Here is a 23,952-nt window from a genome sequence, read left to right on the forward strand (position 1 = left end):
CCAGTTTGGGCATGTACAATCCCTCCAAATATTCCTTCCTCTCTTACTTCAACCAGAGACATCTTTTTCAATTACTTCCTGCAAATTATTTTGGACTTTTTTCGATGCCTATTTTTTATTTGTTTTTTTGATTGCAAAACAGCTGTCACTTTTCACCCAGGAGATGGTTGTATTTTGATGCCACATCAGTGCCTCTATCCTACACAGTTATCAAAACCAGTGGAAACCTACCTCAAGGCAAAGCAACCTGCTTACAGTTGAGGAAAAAATTCTGCATCTTATTTACAGGGAAATTCAAAAATTCTGTGCACAGGAGTATAATGCAGAAGGAAAGACATAACAGTTTATTAAATGTGCTGTGATAAAATATTCTACATACAAAATAAATTATGTGCTCCTCCAACTGGACAGACTTTTAAAAAGGTTTGATGACTCAAGTCTATTTAGAAGGTAATCTAAGCAAGCTGTGACTGCACAGACATTGCAACTAATCTAAAAGACATTAAAGTTTCCCTGACCTCTTAGAAGCAATCATTTGAGCTAAAATCCTTATCAGAAGACCATTCTTGGAAGAAAACATAGAAACATATTTCAGTTAATGGTTCAGACCCACCTTGGTTGCTCTGGAAACTGACCATGTTCTCTAAATTCTATCTCTGCTGTACAGCGCATTACTTATAGTACATGAATAATGGATATTATAAACAAGCAATACAAAGTGAAAATTCAGTTAACAATATTATGGAGCTTCCATTCACAACTGTAGTTCATGAGAGATACAAATTTTATGGTTCTTATCACCAGCAAAAAAAAATTTGCATATCCCATCACAGAGTTCTAGCAAGAACCCATTATGCATTTCTTATCACAGGGTTTTTATGCTAAGAAATACTGCATTAGGTCCAGTAATTTACATTTTTCCAATAAAATTCTAAATACATATGCAGTAGCTCTTTATTGAGTGGCTTCATGTTATAGATTATAAGCTTGGAAGTAAACACATTAGGACAAATATTGACTTCCAAATAGTCACCATGAGTGAGATTTTATCCTGGTATTGAATTATCACACCTCTTGCCTTTTATAGCTCTATCTTATCTCCCAGTTACTATTACTTTGTGGCAAGTAAGTAAATAAATAACACGGATAACACTTCTGACAGTTCGATTCATTCGGTTCCACGGGGTAGAAACAGCAGGTACGAGTCCGTGCAAGGGTTTTCCAGCAGCTCTGCTCAGACAGACATTTTGGCATCTGCAACTATAATAAACACTGCTTTCAGTGTGTCCCATCACCGAGCATTGCAGGCTTTACTGTGGAAACAGCAGGTGAAGTCTGTTGGAAAAGATTAGCAAAAAAAAGTAGCAGTACTGCTCTGGGATGTCACTGAACGAACACTGCCTGTTCATTCAACACATCTGCTCCATGGGCATCTCTTTAATGGATAATCTCAGCCTTTACTACCTTAACACCACAGTCACATGTGACATCTGGTTAGGAAACAGGAGCTCAGGTTGCAGTTACAGCTGGATGACTCCATACTCCCATCTCCCTTGCTTCAGAAGCAGCACTGAGACTCCCCAAAACCCAGCTCCAGTCAAGTCAGCATGGAAATATAATTGGTACAGCCTATGGACAGAACCTACTGGCTGAACAACTGCATGAATACAGTAAAATATGCCCAAAAACAGAAGTGGGGAAAGAACACAGATAGAACATCTTGGATACAGCAGTCCTCACGCTCACAGAGCTCCTCGATGGCTAAAGTGTGTGTCAGCCCTCACTGTGCCTCCAGCCCAGGGTGACTCTCTGTCTCCAGCCCTCCCCTACAACCCACTGCCACCCTGTGCCCCAACCTGTGACCACCCCGGCTCCCACACCCTCCTGTTCACAGCTTGGCTGTGCTTTGCTCCCCAGGAAAGGGCAAGGAAATGGATGTGATAAACTGCTTCCATCGCACCCGCTGGATAGACACAGGCACAAGAAAGGCAAAGGGTCTTGGAGGGACACACAGTGAGGAGACCAACAGCAGCACGGAGAAAGTTTCTTCCCTGATGAGGAAGGCCAGAGTGCAGCAGGCAGCTGGCTCACAGCAGGTGGAAGAAAACACGTGAATCCAAGGATGTGTCTCAGATGTTCTGGGTCATTCACTTCCAGGTCTAAGCTGGACAGCCGAGTTATATCTGAACCCATCTGTCAATTCAATCTGCTTTCTGGGAGTCAACAAAACCCAAGCTGTTGTTCCAAATATTTATTAAAAAATAACTGCAAGTGGAAAAGAAATATCAATAAGCAGTCCAATGGCAGATTTATTACAGTTTTAACAAGTAAAGGGAATGAATCTCCTTTATGAACAAAAATAGCAATAGGAAAGTATACTGAAGGATTCTTAATTAAACAATAAAATGGAAACAGCATATGCAATACACATTTATATATAAATATATTGGTTACATTCTTCTTAAATAGATTAAACAACATTCATTAGCAATATCCAAAAATATTTCTTCATGGCAAGAGAATTATCTTCTTTCACAGCAATACCACCTGTCCACAAGTTTCCACCACAACAATTTTAGAGTTTGGGGCTAGAATAGGTATTCAACACCACCAGGTCAAATCCAGAGCAAGTGACTTGAAATCACTTTATGTGAGATCTCGGAGAGACTCAAGGCCAGGTATGCAACAGGTGGAATTGTCAGAGCATGATTTAAGTGGTGGGATGTCCTTGAAATCTCAGATTTGGATTAAAGCTAGATTCCCACAGGTAAACTGTGACACTGCCCAGGATTCCCAGTTATAACACACTTCCCTTTTTCTGTAAACAACTGTTAACAAAAATAAATTCTCTGTACCCTGTTAACCATTTCTTAACACAAAAATAAGGAGCTGCTTGGGTACTTTTTAAATAATTCAATATAAAACTCTATCCTATCCTAAGTGCTGCCTCTATCAAAGTGCTAGCAAATGGCACAGTGCTCGATGCCACGTTCCCTGCTTTTCATGGTTCATATTGCAAACCTCAGCTCCAGCAGGACTGAGCTCAGGACTCCAACCACAGCGGCTGCATCAGCCCAGCTCTGGGCACCTTCACTGGGCCACCCAGAGCCCTTCTGAACAGGTCGTGCCAGGGCTCTTTGTGCTGCCAGGTGGACGGTGCCCACCCACATCCCCACCCTGCGGTGGCAGCAGGGCCTGCACATTCAGGGAGCTGCTCAGATCCGCCCCAGCGCAGCAGGGACTGAGCCTGTGCCCTGTGGAGACCTGGGCAGGAGCTGGGCTCAGACCCGACAGCAGAAGATGAGCAGATTCCACTATCATTTTGCATAGTTTGGTTCCGTAGTGACTCCCTGTGAGTCCTGGAGAGATGAGCTACCACCCTCCTGCTGCTCCCCTTCCTACCAGGTATAGCAAGGACTCTCACAGCTTGCCTGTTCGGGACCTCTTTGGACTTGGTTTGGTTCAAATACTTGCTGGCTGTTACTTTGGAGCCTGAATAAGAAATAGTGCAAATACAAGCATAAAGAAAAAAAAACAAAAAAAAAAAACCAACACATTGCCTTCACTGAACATTCAGTTAAAAAGACAAGGATTCATAAAGATGAAACCCCAGTTTCAGGGCATGTGAGATATTTGGCAAACCTGCACAAGACTCTTCATGATTGTCTTAAAGGAGTACATTCTGCTTGGCGCTAGATGCCTCAAATTACTAGCTAATGTGAGTCTAACTAACACTGTTGTGGCTAATTGCAAATGACTTTGAAGACTAGTCATGGAACACAGGACATCTCCCTGGCACAACGGGACAAACACTCCCTGCAGTTATGGATTCCTCACAGTGCTTTTCTTATCCAAGTTTAACTCAAAATGATTTTGCTTGCATGGAATGGTGTGAATTCACCCAGGGTGGTTTTTCTGGAAGGCGAACAGACCACGTTTTTTCTGAGGGTCAAAATACCTTTATTTGGCCATGCTCGGGCATATTAAGAAGCCAAAACAGAACTCTGTTTGATTCCTATTATGGGAGGCTGGCTGCAGTGCATTTTAAAACAACAATTATCTGAAGTGGCTGAGATGTTCAAGTTTGAAACTTCATAAAGTGCCAGGGCGCTCTACAAATGCAGAGACCCCCCCTTGGTACTGCAGAGACCTTTCCCCACATGGCAGCAGAAACACAGTGTTTCTTGGCCCACTTAAAGAAAGGGGCTTAACTTCTCTCAACTCCTCTTCCCCCCCACAAATCAGCAGAACAAACATTCAGCAGCAAGTTGCCTTAAGCAAGCAATGCCCAAATGGCTTGCTGTCTTCACTATGGATTAGGCACACAGCCCGGCCAGGAGTTTGGGAATTCCTACCTACCTCCAGCTCCAGGTGCCTACAGGCTACTGCAAAGTCTGGTCTCGGTGTTTCAGGGTTCAGCCCTGGGAACTAGTCCTGCTTTGACCAGAACCAAAGAGAAAAGACTACTGTCCTCAACCAGGGGCAGGGCTGCCTGCTGTCCTCGCCAGGGGCTCAGACCTGCTCCTCTCCCCACTGTGCCACTCGGTGCTCCTGCACTGTCAGGTGTGCTACCCTGAAGGCAGAGTTGCACCAGGGGGAGTTTTACCTGTTGATTTTATGGGACAGTTTCAAAGCAAGATCCACATATTTAAAAGCATAAAGAGATGAATTCACGATGAGGCTAAGAAAACAAAGAAGTCATCATATTTACAGAGAGCTGCCATCACACACACTCCGTTAAAGAAACAGCCTTATCTTTGCCCATTTGGTTGTTTCTAATGTGGTAGTGGACTCCCCAGCACTTCAGGACATGGTCTATCATACAGATAGCCCAGTTCAGGCTTTAACAGAACTGATGCATAATTACGCTTAAGTAGCTTTTGTCTCCCAGCTCCATGAGTTAATTACAGTTTTATATATTTTATATATTAATAAAATGGAAAAAAAAAATCTCCACTTTTTCTCCCCACAGCAAATTCATGTTCTGTGGTGGGCAACAAGAGGGATTTCTGGAATGCTGCCTTCCCCTTCTCTCTTTTTCTCCAAGTGTAAATGGTACTGGAACCTAAAAGCCGGCATCTGCATTACACAGATGGGACTCTGATGTGTTTTGTTTTTTTTTTTTTATGATGTTCATGTAGCAGTGACTTGTAAAAGACATTTGGAATGAATGCTGGCCATGACAGGATACTGCCTAAATTAGAATCAGGCTCCAAGTATCTTCCTGCGATTAGATTATGTCATATGTTATATTCTTACTCATGGCCTGGGAAGGAGAGTGCAAGAGTACTTAATATCTGTATATATTCAATTAAAATGAGTGCATCAGACACTCACTGGTCTGGATTCTGCCTGCCTCACATCAAGTCCAGGCTCGCTTCTAAACTTTAAGAAGAAAGAAAAAGGGAAATGAACGCACACACAGTGGAAGTCACCAGGCCCATATGAACTCCTGCTGGCTAATAACAGCCTTTACCTAACTAAAGGTAAAAAGCCATGCAGTTTAAACTTCATTTGATATAGTCTGGGTTAAGTTAATGCTAGAAAAATAGAATTCAGAGACTGGGGAAAAAAGTTTATGTGTAATAAATGGCAAGTTTGCTGTCTCTTGAAGGTTGCATTTCAAGCATAACTGCATTTCTCCATGCACTCTGAACGCTTCCCTTTTGGGGTATTGGCATGCCTGGGGCAAAAGCAACCAAACCGATTAATGAGGCACACAGTGAAAGATGGCACACCAAAAAAAATAAAGATCAGTCCTTTCCATTCTGACATTCCTCACTCGAAGCCTTGATGCCGCAGCAGCAAGCTAAGCATGAAAGGCAGCAGACTCCTTCCTTGCATGAGGGGCCAGGCAACACCAGCTGTGCAATTGCACACAGCTAGAAAGGCTCTTATATATTATATATACAATTGTAATCCAAAATAAATAGTATGTCCGGACTCATAAGTGTATTTCAGCGTGGTTGTTGTTGGTTGTTATGGCTGGAGAATGCTTGCTTTTCATCCCTTCTGTCCCGCCCTTGGACACGTCGATGAACAGCAACCTGGGAGTCCACAGTGTCAGCAATATCCTTTTGTACTCCTTCCTAAAATTCTGGTTAAGAAGCCCATAGATCACAGCATTGAGGCAGCTGTTAAAATAGGCCATAAAATAGCTCAGGACAAAAAGCCATTCTGGAATGTGTGGCTGCACTTTTGAAGGATTAATCGAAACAGCAAGGCCAATAAAGTTTAATGGTCCCCAGCACACGGCAAAAAGGACAAAAACCACAAACATAGTCAAGAAGTTCCGGATGTCAGCTGCTCTGAGCTTCTGCTTGCAGTCTTGTCTCACCCGGTGTTTGACCTGAATCACTAAAATCCAGATCCGTAGGTAGCAAAACGTCACGACGGACAGTGGGACGATGAAGTGAACCACCACCACTGTGATGGTGTAGGACGTACTCACCGTCTGGGCAAAGGTGCAGGAGTAGATCCGGGGGTCGTACTGCAAGGAACCAACAAAGAAGTTTGGCACAATGGCCACCACGGTGAGTATCCAGGTCAGGCAGAGATAGCAGCAGGTGTTCTTCAGGTTGAAGAGCTTGTCGTACCGAAGGCTGTGGCAGATGTAGCAATAGCGGTTGATTGCGATTGCCGTGATGTTGAAAATGGACCCAATGACACTTAAGCCCATCAGGAACCCGCTTATCTGGCAGTGGACATTTCCCATGGTCCATCCATTATGGAAGATGGCACTCAAGATCAGAGGGTACGGATAAACTGCAACCACAAGGTCTGCGACGGACAAGCTGACGACAAAGATGTTGCCTACAGAAAAGAAAAAGAGACCATGAGAGGTTAATGTACATCCAGATAGACAGCTTGCAACTCAGAACTCCTCTTTAGGCCTAACTCTTCTCATGGGCTTCGCTCTAGTCTCCATTTGGAATTTGAAACCCTAGAAAATAAAGTTTTGCTCTACTAGTAACAGCAACGGAGAGTAACCTGCAATGTTTCCTAACCACATGCAGTGGTTTTCCTGACTGTGCTGCTTTCAGGTTTAACTGCAGTGGCATAAAGGAAAACATTACTAGATAGTAGATCTATATAAATATATATAGAGAGAGTGTATATATATACAGTAAAGGCTCTGTGTAACATATTTAAGGTGTTAACACCTCTGCCCTTATGTGATACAGGCAACATCCCAGCCAACTGTTCACACCTGTACCTCCTCTTCCAACCCTCCTATCCTGCTGTCTACTAGAGTACATATAATTTTTTTAAAAATCACTAAAAAGAGGTATTTTTATGTAGTATCCACAAAAGGACTCTCAAATCTCAGTTCAGCCAGGTCACTGGCTTTAGCACTTGGAAAATACACCCAAGGGCTGTCGGAAAGCACAGCCACATTGCCACTGCAGTTGGCTCATAGCTATGTTTGTGCCAACAAAAACCATCAGGACAAGTCAACAGTTCATATCAGGCCACTTCGTGCCGACCGGAAAACAGTCCAGACTCGAGAACAGCCCCCGGCACTGTGGAGCTGAGGCAGCTGACACAGTGCCACTTAAAAATAAGTATTAGTGGAGGTCATGTGAAGTGCTGAAATCTTTTCAGAGAGAAATTTTACACGCAGAGGTTCACCACAGCACACAGCTTCTGCGGCCCCTGGGCCTGCCTGGCTGCTGAGCGCTGCTTTCTTGCTGATTTAATAACTTACTGAGAGCTCTTTAAAATGCGGTCACTGAACCTGGTCCCCATGTAATTATATCCATTTATGCCACTGTCAAGGGCAGAACCACTGGTCAGTGGCAGAACCACTAACCTGTCGACAGGCTTAGTGATGGTGCAGGCACCACAGAGATGGAACGTTTTTCTGAACCGAAGATTTTATTCATTCTATCAAAAATATGCACTTCAACAAAATGCGTCCCCAGCACCAGAATTTCCTTCTGGAAAGCTTTTCCAAAACAGTTTTCAAGATAGAAAAACAGAGAGGTCTCAGCAACCCAATTTAGGAGACTTCCAGAGGATGCTTGGACACAGACTGCACTGATGGGACTATGACTCTCCACTTGGATACACATTTATATACACACACAGCTGGAGAACAAGTCTCTGCCTTAGCTGGGGATGAAAGAGTCACATTCAGCACCCAGTTCTGAATCAGGCAAAGCCTGAGTATTTCCTTGTTAAGACAGAACATCAGTGGATTTAATCCAAAGCTTAGTAAAGTCATAGGGAAAATTATTAGTCTCACATCACTGCCAGCTGCTGGGAGAAATAAGCAGTCTCCACTGCTCTTTCTTCACTAACTTGAATAGTTGCGTGGAAGTAAAAAATATAAGGCAAAAAAATCTATACAAATAACATTCACAGGATGGTCTTCACAGTTTGGATTCAATCCAAGAGCACATTTTGACATGATTTCATTGTGTAATGCTCCAGCAGGGAGAAAATAGATGGTTTTATCAAGAAAAGAATAATCTCATCCATTTGGGGAGCAAACCTGCCTTCCTCTGCTCTTTGCTTTCACCTTGCAGTCTCAGCTCCCCTGTCAGCTGGCACACCCATGGCACAGGCAGGGTGTTAAGTGCCTGTAAACACGGTGAGAAAGGTTCACTCAGTACTACTTCATAGAAAGAAAACCATCTTCCATTTTATTTGGCAATGTGCTCAAATTCATAATTTTATTCTAGTGAGACGAATGGGATGGTCAGACCCATATAACAGACACTGGAAGGTCAGTCCTGAAAATCAGTGCATTTTCAGTGACTGAGTACTGAGAAGAGGTGGCACACTGCATGCCATCAAAGCAGAATATGCAAGAGGAGGCTCCAGCTGAGGAACAGGGCTGGGCTCACCAACACTGCTACAAGGCTGCTGCCTCCATCCTACATTTCCCACAACTCCTTCTCCTTTTCCCTGCACATTGACCAGCAGCAGCTTCAGGGCAGCCAGGGCCATCTCCTGGCCCACAGCGAGCACATGAGCAGCACCATTGACCCGACAGGCGCCATAAACCTCATGTGCCCTACTGGTCCCGTGGGTGACAAAGGCCCCTTAATCTTAAAACATTTAATTAAAAAATATTTTAATAATAATAATCAAAAATAATTAAAATTAAATTCCTAATAAAATCTTAATAAAATACTTCAATTTTCTAATGGCACTCATCTGTGACCGGTCCACTGGGAGAAAGATGGGACCCGGCCTGCACCCCATGTCCCCAGGGGCTGGCTTTGCCCATAACAAAGAGCTTGAAGTGCCTCCTGGGAAAGCTGTTGCCATGGGCATCCTTCACAGCAACCCCATCAAATACCCCTGGGGTGTCTCTGCTGCTTGGGGATCAGCCCAGTCAGGCCAAGGTGGCCCCGCCAGTCACTGTGCACAGGTTCCCAGGCTGTGCTCGGGTGCTCTGTGCTATTGGCTAATTATTAAAATAGGAGTAACTTGGGTTAAACATTGCTTCAGCCTCGCAATCCCTGGTTTGCTGTCAGACCACTGTGTGCTGAGCCCTGTGGCCAACAGCTCGTGTCTTTCTCTCTGGAGGATGAGATCAGACCCTCATTCCCAAGGACACTGCAGAATATTAAGCCATCTAATGCGTGTCTTTTAGGGAAGGTAAAGACCAGTATCCTGCCAGTGATCTTCAGTACTGGGGTTTTTTTTACATTTTTCCATGATACAACAAAGGATTCTTGCCCATAAATAATACCATCAGGACTTTATCTCCAATTTAAATTTATCTGCTTCTGTGACACTATTTTCAGATGTATCTTTTTATCTTTATTGGCATGTGACTATATTTCCTTATTAGCTTTCACATTTTCCGTTCCTTTTTTAACTTCTACTTAGTATAAACTGGTTTGTGTGCCACTGTGCTCCATCCCCCAGTCATGGAGTAATACATGAAGAGGCAGGAATGGTGGAGAAGAGCAAGTCTAACACATGGATACCAGTAATACAGACTTGGCTACATTTTCAGAGAAAATATAAATCCTTTTATATTACAGAAGTCCAGATTATAGAGGTATGATACACTGTTTACAGTGTAATCCACAGTTGTTTGGAAAAACCCCACCCCAAAACAACCTGAAGCCCAGCTGCTGAGCAGATTATAGACATGTGCAAATAATACAAATGGGAATTTATCCCAGAACATCTTCTACCCTAGTACTCCTCTCTTTGAGCTCCCCCTCTCCCTCCCATAAATCTATTTCTGTCCACTCCAAGTCTGCTGCTGTACTCCAGCACTTCCCTGGCCCTGCCTCTCATTTTGCCTGGAATATCCAACGACACAGTTTATCTGAGGACTTATTGTCAAGCCCTGGTTCTAAGAAATGTGGAAATACCTCAATGAATTCTGCAAATCAATAAACCACGTACGTAAAGCTCTTCACTGGCAGGCTGCCCCAACAGCACCTGACTTTCATTCTGTGGTGCTGTTCCACAGAGATTAACTGAGCACCGCTGTAGAAACACCAGGGTCACTGGCCCTGCCTGCCTCAAGAGGCTGTTGGAAATCCCTTGGTGCTCAAACTCCAGTCACAGAGATCCAGCCTCTCCCTGCTGTTCCCACACAGCAGCTGTGGGCTGTCCTTTACAGGCTGTGGTTTAGGTATCCTGAACCTATAAGAGAGGTTAAAAGGCAAGGAGGGAGGGGAAAGGAGGTAAAATATTTTTATGAAAATTGTCTCCTTTTCTACATCTCAAAATGTCCAAAGCAAGCGCCCAAACCTCTTGTTTCTCTGTTATCCACATAAAGCTCGCTCACATTCACATTCCTTGCTGAAGTCTTACACAACTACAGAACTGCTTCCTTCAGGTGAACAAGACAGAGATGCTCAAAGCAACCTGAAGTCAGTACTGTTACTTTGTAAACCCAGCGCTGAAACTGAATTGTCCTGAACGACAGCATTTGCACCAAAGCAGAGATACAGTTGTGTGGATCAACCTCTGCTTGCCTGGCACAGTCCAGCTCCAACTGAGCCTGCTGTCCAGGCTGCCCCTTCTTCCCAGCCACTGTGCAGGGATTTGGGTCCAAACAGACAGTGCCCAGCACGGCATTTTGAGGCAAACAAAACCACATACAGCAGCCTCAAAGGCAGCAAGTGAGAAGCTGACCCGTGAGGACAACGGACATGAAGTGCCATGGGGCTCACTGCATGACCAGTCACCTTGCTGTGCCAGCCTCTTCCCGGCAGTGAGATCAGACCCTGGCATCTGTCCAGCTGCTGCCAGAATAACTGACAGCTGTAGAAAAGCGGGGCTAAAAACCTACACTGAGGAAGAGGTGCTAAGATACACAGTGACATAATGCTAAAAGTTTATTGTTGTGACTGGTATGTTTGCAGTGACTTTTTACTATCATAACAGTATTACAAGCCACAGCTTATAATAAATAGAATCCTAAACTTTATGTTTGTTCATTCAGGTTTTATGAAAAAGTCAACAGACGCATGTCTCTCAGATAAACTGAAGTAAGACACACGTCAACCTCACAGAGATATATATATATAATGAGGTTCAGTAAACAATTTAACAGGCAATGACTGTAAAGCAAGCCTCTGATGACCACTTACCATAATCTAATACTCTCTGTTTAACCTTCCAAAGCTTATGCTGACTGCAAAGCAGAAACGAAATGTACTGTTTGCCCCAGGCAAAAAGATAAAAGTTATACAGAGCTTTATTCAGCATGCAACAAGACTTTATTACCTCTGATAGCCTCCTTTTCCTGTTTGTTTTTACCTGCCACTTTGCCGTGTGATTGCCTGTGTGTCACTAACCTCCAGCCTATAGATCTGAAGTGTGTTCTGCAAACTAAGTGGCAGTTCATAGGAAACACTTTCCGATCAATTCTCTTCCTTTTATAACATAAAGATACCACTGACCACGTGCCATCCTATCGATCAGGCACTGCTGCAATTTAAACGGGCAACAATGCCGTGGTGTTGGGGGATGCTGACCCTGCAGCCCTCGCTCTGACAAGCACTTCTTTCATCGCCAACTCTGAAGGGTCATTTCCAGGGTAGACAATATTTACCCCACCAAAGCACATTAAGAACCATCCTTCTGCTGGGGACTATGACCCATGGCACTGCTCCATGCAAGCTCCCAGATTCCAGGGCACTGTGAACACCACACACAATGGCACAGGAGGAATCCCAGACTGTTAATTGCCATCTCTTTCCACCATTCTGATAGGCACTAATACATCTGACATGCCCACATGACAGCCCAGCGTGTACTTACTCATTTTGACAACTGAAAATGTTTGACAGGGGAGCACAAGTGAAAATCAGGGAAACTCTCCCTGAGATCCAGGCAATAGGGAAAAAAAAAAAAAAAAAAAAGGATTTGTTGTTCAATTCATTAATCCATAAATTTTAATTGAGGATTTTATTTGTGTATTTAGGGAGTCTGTTCAAAGAGAGGAATAAACAAAAGAAAGGAAAAGGCATTCAATTAATGATCTGTTATCATTACTCTATTAGGATTCAGAGGAGGATAAAGCGTGGTTTCCTGCAGTTAAACAGACAGTGCAGTTGGGCTGCCAGCTGCTCTCAAATCCTGACTGTGCTGCATAAAATGATACAGAGGGTAATAATACAAAGGACAGGAGGTATTGCCAACCCATAGTATCCTTAGGACATAAGGTTACAGAACACAAAAATATCCAATTTAAGGACACCATGAAGGTCCTAAAAAATGAGTAAAACTCCAGAATAATTCAACTTTTTCCTGAAAATAGTCCTTTGAGATCTCTCAGCACAACCATGAAGCCAAAGAACAGCAGCATGCTCTGGGCTACCATTACCTTGTTTGTTGGCATCATTCCCCATGGGAAAACTATGGGTACTTAGGGCTGCTCCCTAAGCAGGAGCAAGGCCAAGGCAGGGCAGGAGGCAGTCTGCAGAAGGAACTCTCCTCCTCCTCCTCTGCCTTCTGTGATCAGGCACTTTGACATTGTTTTGGAACCATGACCATCAGCTACATGAGCCTTCTCATCAGTACATCACTACAGCTGTGAAAGCTGCCTTTCCCTCTGGATCTGTGAGAGAGACTTGCTTCCAGGAGGAGGAGAAAAACCTCCCAGTATTTACCAGAGAAGAAAGGACCAGCCCCCCAGTGCTTGAATTACATTTATTTTGCTATGCACTATATATTCTTTTGGCTGATGGCTAAAGAATTGCTTACACTGCCAGGTGAAGGACTGCATTACTGGATTTTAGACTTACTTTTAAGTCATGACCTTTTAATTGTATTGCTGCCAAAACCATATTTGAGCCATGCCTTCAGCTGCTCTGATTGAATGCAGCGAAGGGCACAAGTTGGCAGTGCTCACACCCCAGAGAGTCATAGCTTTCCTCTGGCTAAGGCCAATGAGATTCACAGTCCCAGCTGAGCTCAGAGGCCTGAGGAAATGGGCTGGAAATTAGAGACCAGCCCTGTTCACATGATTTCATATCTTTCCTTATATCACCATTACAGCGAAAACAATGTAAAGGGGAGGATTTTTCTCTTGCTGTGACGCAGATGGCAGCTGGACATTCACTCTTGAACGAATAAAAAGTATTTTAATTACATCTTCTTCTGAACCCTGAAAAAAGTGGTCAGCCCTCTTTTGTACCAGTGCAGAGTGATTTCCCCATTTTCAGAGTTCCAGATATTTTATAAACACAAGGAAGTTCTTAGACCATCCCAGAGAAACACTGTTTGGCAAGCTTCCCCATTATTACCCGTTAATCCTAACATGCCCTGCTCAGCTTAGGCAAACCTTCCTGAAAAGATGATTTGAATACAGTGTAAAGAAAGGGGGAACAATATAAAGTTGACATTTTACCTATCTCCAACAATTTTCAAATTTCCCAAAATACCATTTGCTGTTCATTTAAGTGCCTTTTAATGACTTCTTCCTGTGTTTTCCTGGAAATACTGACCCTTTCCATGAGGCAAAACCACAATGCTGCAATTCTTCTGAATTTCTAAACTTAGCCCTTGTTAGCGTGATGCTTTTCCTGGATGCAACTTATGGCCATTGAATCTGCTAGTAATGGAGGAGGAATAAGTGGTGGTCTTGGTCCAGCTCTTAATAAATACAAAAAAGTGCTAAAAAGTGCCTCTTCTGGTTATGTGCTCCAGACTCCTGACATTTCACTGTTTCATCCACCGAACTCTGAGTTTCATCCACCCCTTCTGAGTGGCACTATGTGATTTTAAGGCATTGCCTAATTCACATATGGGCTGTTTAGGGAGTGCAGGCTGATGCCCTTATGTTTACCCTCCCATACTGGCCACATGGGCCCAGAGGCAAGCTCTACCAGCCCAGGTTAACTCCAAGCCCATTATTTCTCACCTGGTTTGTAAACTGCTCCGAAAGAGGAAAGGCCCTGTACAAACACAAATATTATTACTGCCGGCATCCATTGAAATGACAAACCAACATCCATCCTCTCCTGGTCCCAGCAGCTGTACTGCCACCATTTGCCATCTGTTACTATTCTAGCAAAAAATCTGTGAACTCAGGCTTAATAGACTTAATAATGCTCTTTTGCAATTGGTGCTGGTCAAAGTGTGTTCCTGGCCTGGAAAGGAACTGTGTGCAAGCAACCGATTCCCAGGCAGCTGTCAGGCAGAGCATACAGTCAGATGAGAACACACAGCCGATTTTATTGATAAAAATCTTCTCTGACTGCCCTGGAGAGCCCTGCTGAACCACCACAGCTGAGCCCAGGAGCTGCTCCTGCTCCTCCCTGTGCCTCACCAGCATGGTTTGTTGACTAAACCTTGGTGACAGCACCAGTCACTACACCCACGGACATCCACTGCAAAGGAGCAGATGTTACCCTGGCACAATTAACAGCTTGACATCCCAGCCTTGCCAACCCAGGGATCAGTCTCTCTAGTCCCAGCTTTTTCTGCTTAGTTGGTGGAAGTAGGAGGTGAACCTACCAAAAAAAAAAAAGTTACCAGACAGAAATATTTCTATCAGTGAAGGACATTTAGCCTTTAATTCATTCTGGACCAAATCTTGTTCAAGTCTGTTAGAGGCAACATCTTTGCAGCCTGTGGCAAGTCTGTTAATTAAGCCTTAGGATGGACTGAAGGAGCTGTGTGAGGTGAGGACTGTCCTCAGCTCAGGGAGGCAGAGATGGGCTCACATGCCAGAGGAAGGTTATCTGTGTTCCCCTCTCTGGGTTTGTCTGGGGGCTGTTTCCCTGCCCAGCTGATCTTGCCTCCTCAGGAACTTCACGGATGTCAGTTTGCCACTGCCAAGACAGATTAGTCCATGCCATACAGACTATTTGGCTGAAATTCTTTTCTCATCTGTTCTGAAGAGGGTAAACAAATGCCATTCTTTGAACCAGAATCTGATCTCACATAGGTAGGGCCAGTCTGAAACAAATGCAGTGCAAGTGGGTTTATCAATCTGTCTACCCCTGCAAGCTGTCTAGAAAGGCATGAAATTGAAGTTGTACCAGTCTGCACTTTTCTTAGAGTATTACAGGGCAAATCTTAGGTTTATTAATGAAGAAAAGCTGTCCTGAAAGCAGGTGTCAAAGAAAGGGGAATGCAGGGATGTAAGGAAGAGAGCCATCACACTGAGAGCTGTGGGATGCACAACTTACAGCAGGAAGCTGCCTTGCTCACAGCCAAATGAACACTGCAGTCTGCCCTGACAGAGCTGCCTTTCATGTGCCTTAGCAGTCCTTTTTTGTACAGCTTAGATTTGTCTTAAATCTGTCCTCAGTGTAATGGCACAGCATCCTTTTCCTCTTGCTATAAACAATGTGTTGAGTAAACAGGCTGAAAATATGGCTGGGAGGGAATGAAGGAAAGCAGACCTTCTTCTCTCCATCCTTACTCTCTCTTTCCTTGGTTATTCTCCAGACTTTACCTACTTGGGTCTTCCTGTCTCATATACCAAGTGTGCGCTGATCTGATCAGTCAATGGCTGGATGCCTCCCCAAATCATAGCTAGTCCCTCCTTGATTTGGGCTTGGGGTGAAGAATTCACTGGCCAAGCAAAGACTCGTGGGCAGAGGCCAGCACACTCTGTGTCAATGGAGACATGCTGAGCATATACCAGATTTCTCATAAATGGCCTTGGTAACAAACCAGCCCCTCTCTGCTCAATTTTTGTTAAGTACTGCCAGTTAAGTACTGAACTGATTAGAGGTTACCTAAATGCAGGCTTGGGTGTTAGAGCAGTAGCAGGGTGATAATCATGGTAAGATACTTATTCTACTTCTGCACAGCAGAACTTCCTAACTACAGTTAGGAAAAAGAAACATAATTTGGACCCAAATTATCTCCAAGGTGATGGTCTCATTGCGGGCTACAGCACAGTCCCGGTATGCCTTACAGTGCTGTGCTGCCATTGTGCGGCTTTTCTTCTGATGGCCTTCACATATTTAAAAAAAAAAAACAAACAAACTGGTGGCCAGTGTTACAAAAGCAGGTAATACAAAAAAAAACCCCATGGGGTAGATTTAGATCACAGAATTCCATACAGCCCATGTGTGTTTCTCCTGCGCCCTCACGCTGGAACTGGCAATGAGGCAGGTACAGCCGCAGTACGCATGACAGGGAGCTACTTACATTCCTGTCCATAGCCAGTCCCCAGCATCCAGCCCTACAGCAAGGAAAAAGGTTGAGCTACCTGAGGTTGAGCTTTATAATCTGCTAGGAAGAGGAGTAATATTCCTTACATTACAGATGAGCAAAGCAAGAGCCCCAAGGTTTGATGGCTTCGTCAAGACTATGTGAACTGTGAGAGAAGTAGTTAATGTAAGTAGAAGAATAGAAAGTAAAAGAAAATCTGTTCTAGACCTCCTGGTTAATTTATAACTATTTACTAATCCCACTGGATTACTAATCCCATAGAGAGTTACTTTCACCTGCAAACACTTTATGGACTCTGATACAATTACATCGGCAAAAGTCCAATGCAAACAGTTGATTAAGTAAGAGTAATAATGATACTGGGGGGGAGGGGAGGGGGAAAACCCTCTCATGCCCTCTTTTTCCCAGAAAGGACTCCAAAAAACAGTGTTTCCCAGAACATCATCAAAAGCTTCACTCCAGATGTTCCACAGGGTTTACAGGACTCATGTCAAGGCTGGGTACAGAAAGAGCAACAAGAAATGATCAATTCTATGAGAAACTTGGACTAGGGAGTCCCAAATGTATTGCTGGGAGGCATCTGCTTCTGTTTTATTCCTAGTGACTTATTAAGTTTAATCATCTTTGAGGTGCAATATGTGGGTCTGTGAAAAGAGAAAATATGTTTTTGCATTAAAGTCCACAGTAAATATGTTCCAACAGGAATCTGTGTGGACAAATGGTTCAAGGGGGTGTGCTCTAACACTGACCTCAGTGGGAGTCTAGTGGCGGACAATATTCATCTGGTTTGAAGGTAAACAAGATTCCATAGGACTGTGACACCTCAATGACTGGAGGAACATCTTGAAGTCAGTAGTCAGACTTGTAGGCAGCAATACACACATTCAAAGGCAGATCTCACACTTGTGGATAATAATTGATGAGGCTATCAGACACTTCTGCTATCAACAGCTTTCGATACAAGAGCATCACTGGATTCTGCTCTCACACAAACAATGTTTTGCCCTCAGGAAAAAAAAAAAAAAGAAAGAAAAAAAAGCACAGAAAGAATAAAAGACGCTGAAAAAAGGCCATCCACATAAGCCAAAGAAACTCTGACGTACTTAGCTCAATTGCCTAATCCTGAAATACCCCCGAGTCCTACTTTCTCATCTGCAGTGATAAGAGCAGGCCTACTTTTATAGTTGTATAATCACCGTCAAGTGATGGTGCTTTCAGTGTCCCCTTAAAACTTTTCTCCCCGTTTCCCTTTTTCTCTCTAATGAACTTTCTGAACTTTTCTCAGCAAGAAATAAATCAAAGAGATTTCTTCTCTCTGAAGCCACTTAACATTCACACCACCATACCTGGAAGTGGTAAAATGTAACGTGACTCCCACCAGGAACCAGGGAGGTTTGGAGAGGGCTGCATGCAACCCTTTAAATACTAACCCTAAAGGGGCCTTTTAAGTCAGCTGGTGGCTGTTAAGGGAGACTCTGCTCCTCCCTTCAGTGTTTGCATAGCCAAGGGTTTGACTATGAAACCCATCAGCAACAACAGAATAGGAGGGACCCTGTGAGGTCGGCTGACCATCCCCCTCAGTAAGAGCATCTCCTCCCAAAAATTAGTGACAAGAAGGAGCATTTCTTCACTTGGAACAGGTTGCCTAGAGAAGTGGTGGAATCACCATCCCTTGAAGCATTCAAAAAACATGTGAATGTGGCACCTGTGGACATGGTTTAGTCAAGAGCATGGCAGACCTGGGTTAATGGTTGGACTTGATGCTCTTAGAGGTCTTTTCCGACCTTTATAAATCTATGACTTTATGACTTCTAGACAGACATTGCCCTTATCCAAATCCAAACTACATTCTACCCTGCTTGCTATAAAAAATGGGTTTAGGCATATGCTGGCTGAGTAAGCTCAAAAACAAAGGAATAACTGAACAGCACCTCCAGACAGCGTGAGATATCCCCCCAGCCAGGGGAAAAACAGAGGAAGAGCTATGGCTTTTCACACTGCCTTTTGCTCCTGAAGTGTTTGAATTTTTATCAGTTTTAGAGGTCACACTTTCATTTGCCTTCCTCTCCAAAGACAAGAGAAATGGTCAAGTTTCCTAATTTCTAAAAGAAAAACCTCTCTCTCTGCAGTTTCTGAAAAGCCCTCTTCTCCATTCCTATATTGCTTTATCTAACAACAGCATTTTTAAAGAGCTGTCATTCATTAAGCATAAGACATTAATTCTTGCCTTCAAGTCTCTTCAGAGCCATTTGTGACCCTCCATTTCCTCTCCTTAGCAGGATTCCCTGCTATTTTTCATTTAATTGCTGAAATCCCATGTTGTTATCTGTCATCAATAAAGTAATTTTGTTTATGAACTAACTCCAAATTAAAAGAAGGCTTAAGGATGAAACAAAGCATGGGCTTAATATAGAATCTTCTGGTGAGAAATGCTTGTCACAAACACTGATGTCGTAAATCACAGTGAAATCTTAAGGGTAGTTGGAATATCACGTATCATTAAAAATACCTTCTTGAGATGGGGTTGATTTGGCAGGGTTAGGAAGGATGAGAGCTTCAGCACTCAGCAGCAGTGCAACACAGACGTATCAAGCTAGGCAATGAAAACTCTCAGCATGTTGTCCACCTTCTCCTTCATAGGGAGCCCCAAAAGCAAGTAACCAGAAGCACAGAGAGAGGACAGGGAGATGCAAGGCGAGCTCAGCATGAACTACAAAGATCTCTGCAGAGATTCTGTCAAAAAATTTCCTTGGCACATTGCTGGCAATGGATGAGAGCTTTGCACATTAGCGAGTGGAGTCCAGCAAACAGTCTCTGCTTCCCAAGCAGAGCCGGCAGCATGATGTGCTATGGTGTGTATTTCCCTGTCAGGCATGGGAGCACATCAGTGTTGGTTGTACATTCATTTAGTCAGCTCTGAGAGCATGGGAGTCACCTTCAGCCTGGCAGGACCACTCCTGCACAACCCCGTGAAGTGTCTAACACTGAAATGACTCAGTCAAGATCTGTATATGCTCTAAGGAATCAGGAGGTTATTTGTAACGTCAGAGCTAGCAGGAACCAGGATTTGCAGCTTCAGTAGGAGATTTACACAAAATAACAGAGCCCAGATCTTGCAGTGAACTCTCCAGTCTGAACCACCCAAGAGCCTCCCCAGGGACACGCCGTGCACAGGCTGCCATGTCACCCAGCTCTGACTGCCTCATCTCCCAGCTCCAGGGGCAGAAGATGAACCCCAAGGAGCACAGGTCCACGTCTGCTGACTCAGCAAGTCTCACAGCCTTCGTTTGGGAGCACAGTGGAGAAACAAACGGCATTTACTGCATCACAATGAAAACAAACCCACAGTGATTGCCAGAAGTCAGTGTCTTGGCACTGGGAGCGCAGGGCGTGGAGTTTAACTCATAACTAGGACAGGACAGCACCAAAGGGCAGAACAGGGGAAGAGGCCGACTTTGGTTCCCTCAGGAGTTGAAAGTCTTTCCCAAATTCAGCCACAACATGTCCTTTAAAAGGAGAGCAATGGATTCTCCTATGTTAGCAACAAAGCAGAAACTCTCATGCCAGCACTGCCTTCTACTAAGAGCTGTCCTTTTATCATTTATTTAGGAATAAAACTCTCACAAGGCAGAGTTTTATCAAATGACAAATAACAGCTGTGGGGAAAAGAAAAAGAAAAGTGTTGCACTTCATTAAAACTCTATATGACTCTTGACAGCCAGAAACACACTGCCAAAGTGGCAAATACAGCGGAAAAGACAAGACAGATCTCACAGCAGCTGTTAAACCAAATGGGAACTTGTTAAAAATTAAGGGCCATTTTCCCTCTTTTCATCCCTCAGTCTCAAAACACCATGTAAAGAAATTCAACCTCTTATAAAGACAGACTGAGTCATTAGCACAGAACAGACATCAGACCCTTGCAAAGTTTTCACATGAAAAGGTAACTCTTAATACCCAAGCAGTTCCTAAAACCCTATGAATATGTTAATCTGGTATCAGCTTAAATCCTCCAATAAATCTTACCAGACTGAATTTTACTGTTGTTCACTTGGTGTTCCAATATTCCTTTATAACATGCAAGTACTCAACATGGAGGATGCTGATGGGCCCGCAGCAGTGACAGCAACGCCATCCTGGACCAGACCACACGTTTCCTTCTTCCCACATAGGTCAAGGCCACACCCCTCGCCAAGAATCAGCACTTCCAAAATTTCTGTACACCACCAGGCACTGGTCTCACCCATGAAAACTGATGGGATTGCCAGGAGGGGACAGGACTGCACAAGGCTTATACAAGTCACACCCGGAATTGATTTTGTGGAGGTACCACAGCAACCACAGGGAGTTCTCAGGGCTGAAAAAGCATCTTGCAAGCCAAGCTATACATTTTGCCAAAGGATGATGATTTCCTGAGGGGATTTTGCTTCAACCAGGCCCAAAATAAACACTGACAAACCAAACAAATTAAGTACATAACCAGCCAGCCAGCCCCAGATTATCCCACAGCGGGAGGGTGCAGTGCTGACAGGTTTTATTCTCTGTTTCTTTAGAGGACAGGAGGTGATTGCACTGCGTAATTCTGCATTCAATTAGTCAGAGCTAGCCTCGTATTGGAAAACTGAATGTAAGGACAAACGAGAGATAGGGTAGTTCTCCCACCCTGAACACTTCATTCCGAACAGCCCTGTGCAGAGCAGGCTCAGGAGCCTGTGACACACAAGAACTACCAAAAGAAGTGGCATAAAACTGGCAGAGGCACATCCCCATTTACTGGTCCTGGCATTCCCCTCAACCCCCCACAGCAGGAGGAGTTTACATGAGAAATGCTGAACTTCTCTCCCCACACAGCTATATGGAGTTGTTCCCCCACCATGGTACCAGAGGCACATTTTGCTGCCAGAGGTGCAATGACTGGAGGGCAAAGTGCCTGATGGTCTCTTCCAGGGAAACCTCACCAGCTGATTTTTAGGGGATAACTTGAAAGGTCCACTGTGTGTCTAAAGTGCCCAAATCACACCACATAAGAACAACCACACCGTTTGTCCTCCTGGAACAGGGTAGAAGCTGCCTATGGCCCCGCAGGTCAGCAGTGATGCAGCTCATGGGTAAACTGGGAGTGTCCTGTCTTCCTTGTCTCCTTTATGCCTGTGTTGGAATAGAGGTGGTCACACACAGCCTGCAGACAATTCCCTCTTTGTAACTGGAGCCCAAAGTTAATCCTCTGTTCCCAGAGACAACAGACTAAAGAACTGAGGTCCAGCCTTGGTTTCCCCTTCAGGCTCCTGCTGCTTACACATCTCCCACTAGGTCTTACTCAACAAAAGGCAGAACCAGCCTATGTAAAAATTGGTTTCATTTTGATGATCAACATTTAAATAATCTTCTGTACAAATGATGCTAAAGACCAAGAAAATCAGAGGTAAAATAACAGTGCTCTGGAGAGGTTGGTGCTGCTTCAAGTGAAACTAATTTTCAATGTCTCGGGTTAAAAGATGAAATCTCATTGTGGGCAAGAAGTTATTAGCAGAAGTCTCCTCTAAGCCATTACTTTTCCCATAAATCCTGATTGCTTCAGCAACACTGGCAAAGGCAGGGGAAATTGCCAGCATACACATTTCTTGGTAGAACTTGAAAAATCCAAGATCAGGAAATTAGCAAAGAATCCAGAAAAGGCAGACACATCAGAAATATTGCAAAGGTAAAAAAAGTCCCCATCAGTGGTTAGACTTCAACTGACACCAGAACCTCTATCCATGAGGCTCCAAACCACTGTCACAGAAAACTAAAATGAGGAAAACAAAGACCTCCAAGACAACCACAAGCAAGAGCACCATGGAGAGCAGGAACAGGTTTCCAGAAAGGAAACTCAAAGCTGGCACTGAATAATAATGGACACATATTCATGCACAATTTATAGAAGCAGCTTCAATGCTGCAGATATGTTCTGCAGTAGCCTACAACAATGGTTAGGATTGCATAGTTCCAGAAATGAGTTTTCAAAGAAATGGTACATTTGCAGAAGAAGAAAAAGTTGCCAAGGAAAAAAATAAAACTAACGAAATCTCCTTAAAAAAATTTTTTAAGAGGGCAGTAAACTTGGTTTTAAGCAGAGCAGCCACCATGTAATGCTGCAATACAGCAGTGAGATGGTGGGTAACTTAAATTGCAACCCAAGGAAAACAAAAAAAGTAAGACAAAGAGGTTGAAATGGTGTTAGCCAACATAGAAAAATCAATTCCCTAATGGATTTGATGCTGACTTAATCTTCTATTTGGCAGTGCCCTGAAAAGCCTGCTTTTTTTGCCTTTGCTTACCTAAATGAAATTAACCTATTCCAGAAAATTAAGAACAATTTATCAGGCCACTGAAGACAGACTGTTTGTTGGATCCGGATCTGTGTTATTCCATCCAAAACATAAAATAAACTTTGTAATTTAAAAAACCTGAAAATGGGAGGATTGGCTAAGTGTGGCATCTGGAGTGTCACTGCTCTTTTCCTCGCTTCCTGGCACGCACCAATACACAGGTTGTACAAACAACCTTTGGTTTGGAACAAGAGTGTTTGGCTCCTGCTACAACACAATTTTTGCATTATTACTTCAGAAAATGTAATTTACAGTGAATCAACCAAGAAGAAATTTCTGAATGAACAAAATGGGAGCAGAATATTTCCCTGGGGCTTCAAGCTCTTTTACTTTCTTTCTAAAACTGACAGTGTTGTGTTGGGTTTTTTCCCCAAGGAAGTTATGCATCAAAACCTTAATTTCTGAAGATGTCAAACTCACTATTTTATTCTTCCTCACAATGCAATTAAAAAAAAAATCCTCAACATGAGGTTGCACTCAGGACCAAGAGCAGAATGTGCAGGACAATGCTCAGAACTTCTGCTGGTTCACCTGAAAGTCATAAGCCACGCCTGAATTCATTCTGTGATGGATGTGACAGCAGGAGGAAAATGATACCCCCTCCCATTTCTCTCTGTTGTTTGCATATAGGATTTGGCTGAAGGAAGACCGAAACCAGGAGACGGGTTGTGAGGGAGGAAGGGGACAAGGATGGAGGGATGCTGGGGAAGTCAGGGATAGGGGCATGGCACACTCCCTCTAGGGACCCAAAAAGTGCAGCTTGCCTTCCACTTTTGACACTTTCAGTGAACAATGCAAGACTCATGTCAGCAGCAACACAAGGCTCAGCCTGTTCCTGCAGACAGCAGGGCAAGGCAGAGTGACACATCTGCATTTCACATTATCCATTTAAGCCAGGATTCACTTATTTTTTCCCCTCAGATTGCTGTGTCATGGGAAGCCAGAGCCAGTTCTCACTGAACTA

At 43.8% G+C, this 23,952-nt stretch overlaps 1 protein-coding gene across 8 annotated transcripts in view; it reads right to left on the reverse strand.

Annotated features, from left to right (window-relative positions):
• Positions 1–361: 361 nt before the first annotated feature.
• Positions 362–23,952, reverse strand: part of GPR50 (G protein-coupled receptor 50) — a 61,623-nt gene continuing 38,032 nt past the window's right edge. For all 8 annotated transcript variants that reach the window (XM_050310316.1, XM_050310315.1, XM_050310317.1 and 5 more), the window contains one exon: positions 362–6,813. In XM_050310316.1, coding sequence (XP_050166273.1) covers positions 5,945–6,813 — 869 coding nt within the window. In that variant the 3' untranslated portion in view covers positions 362–5,944. The remainder of the gene's footprint in view (positions 6,814–23,952) is intronic.

The sequence above is a fragment of the Myiozetetes cayanensis genome, unplaced genomic scaffold (genome assembly GCF_022539395.1).
Source record: "Myiozetetes cayanensis isolate MyiCay16 unplaced genomic scaffold, myiCay2020 scf15, whole genome shotgun sequence".
NCBI classification, from domain to species: Eukaryota; Metazoa; Chordata; class Aves; order Passeriformes; family Tyrannidae; genus Myiozetetes; species Myiozetetes cayanensis.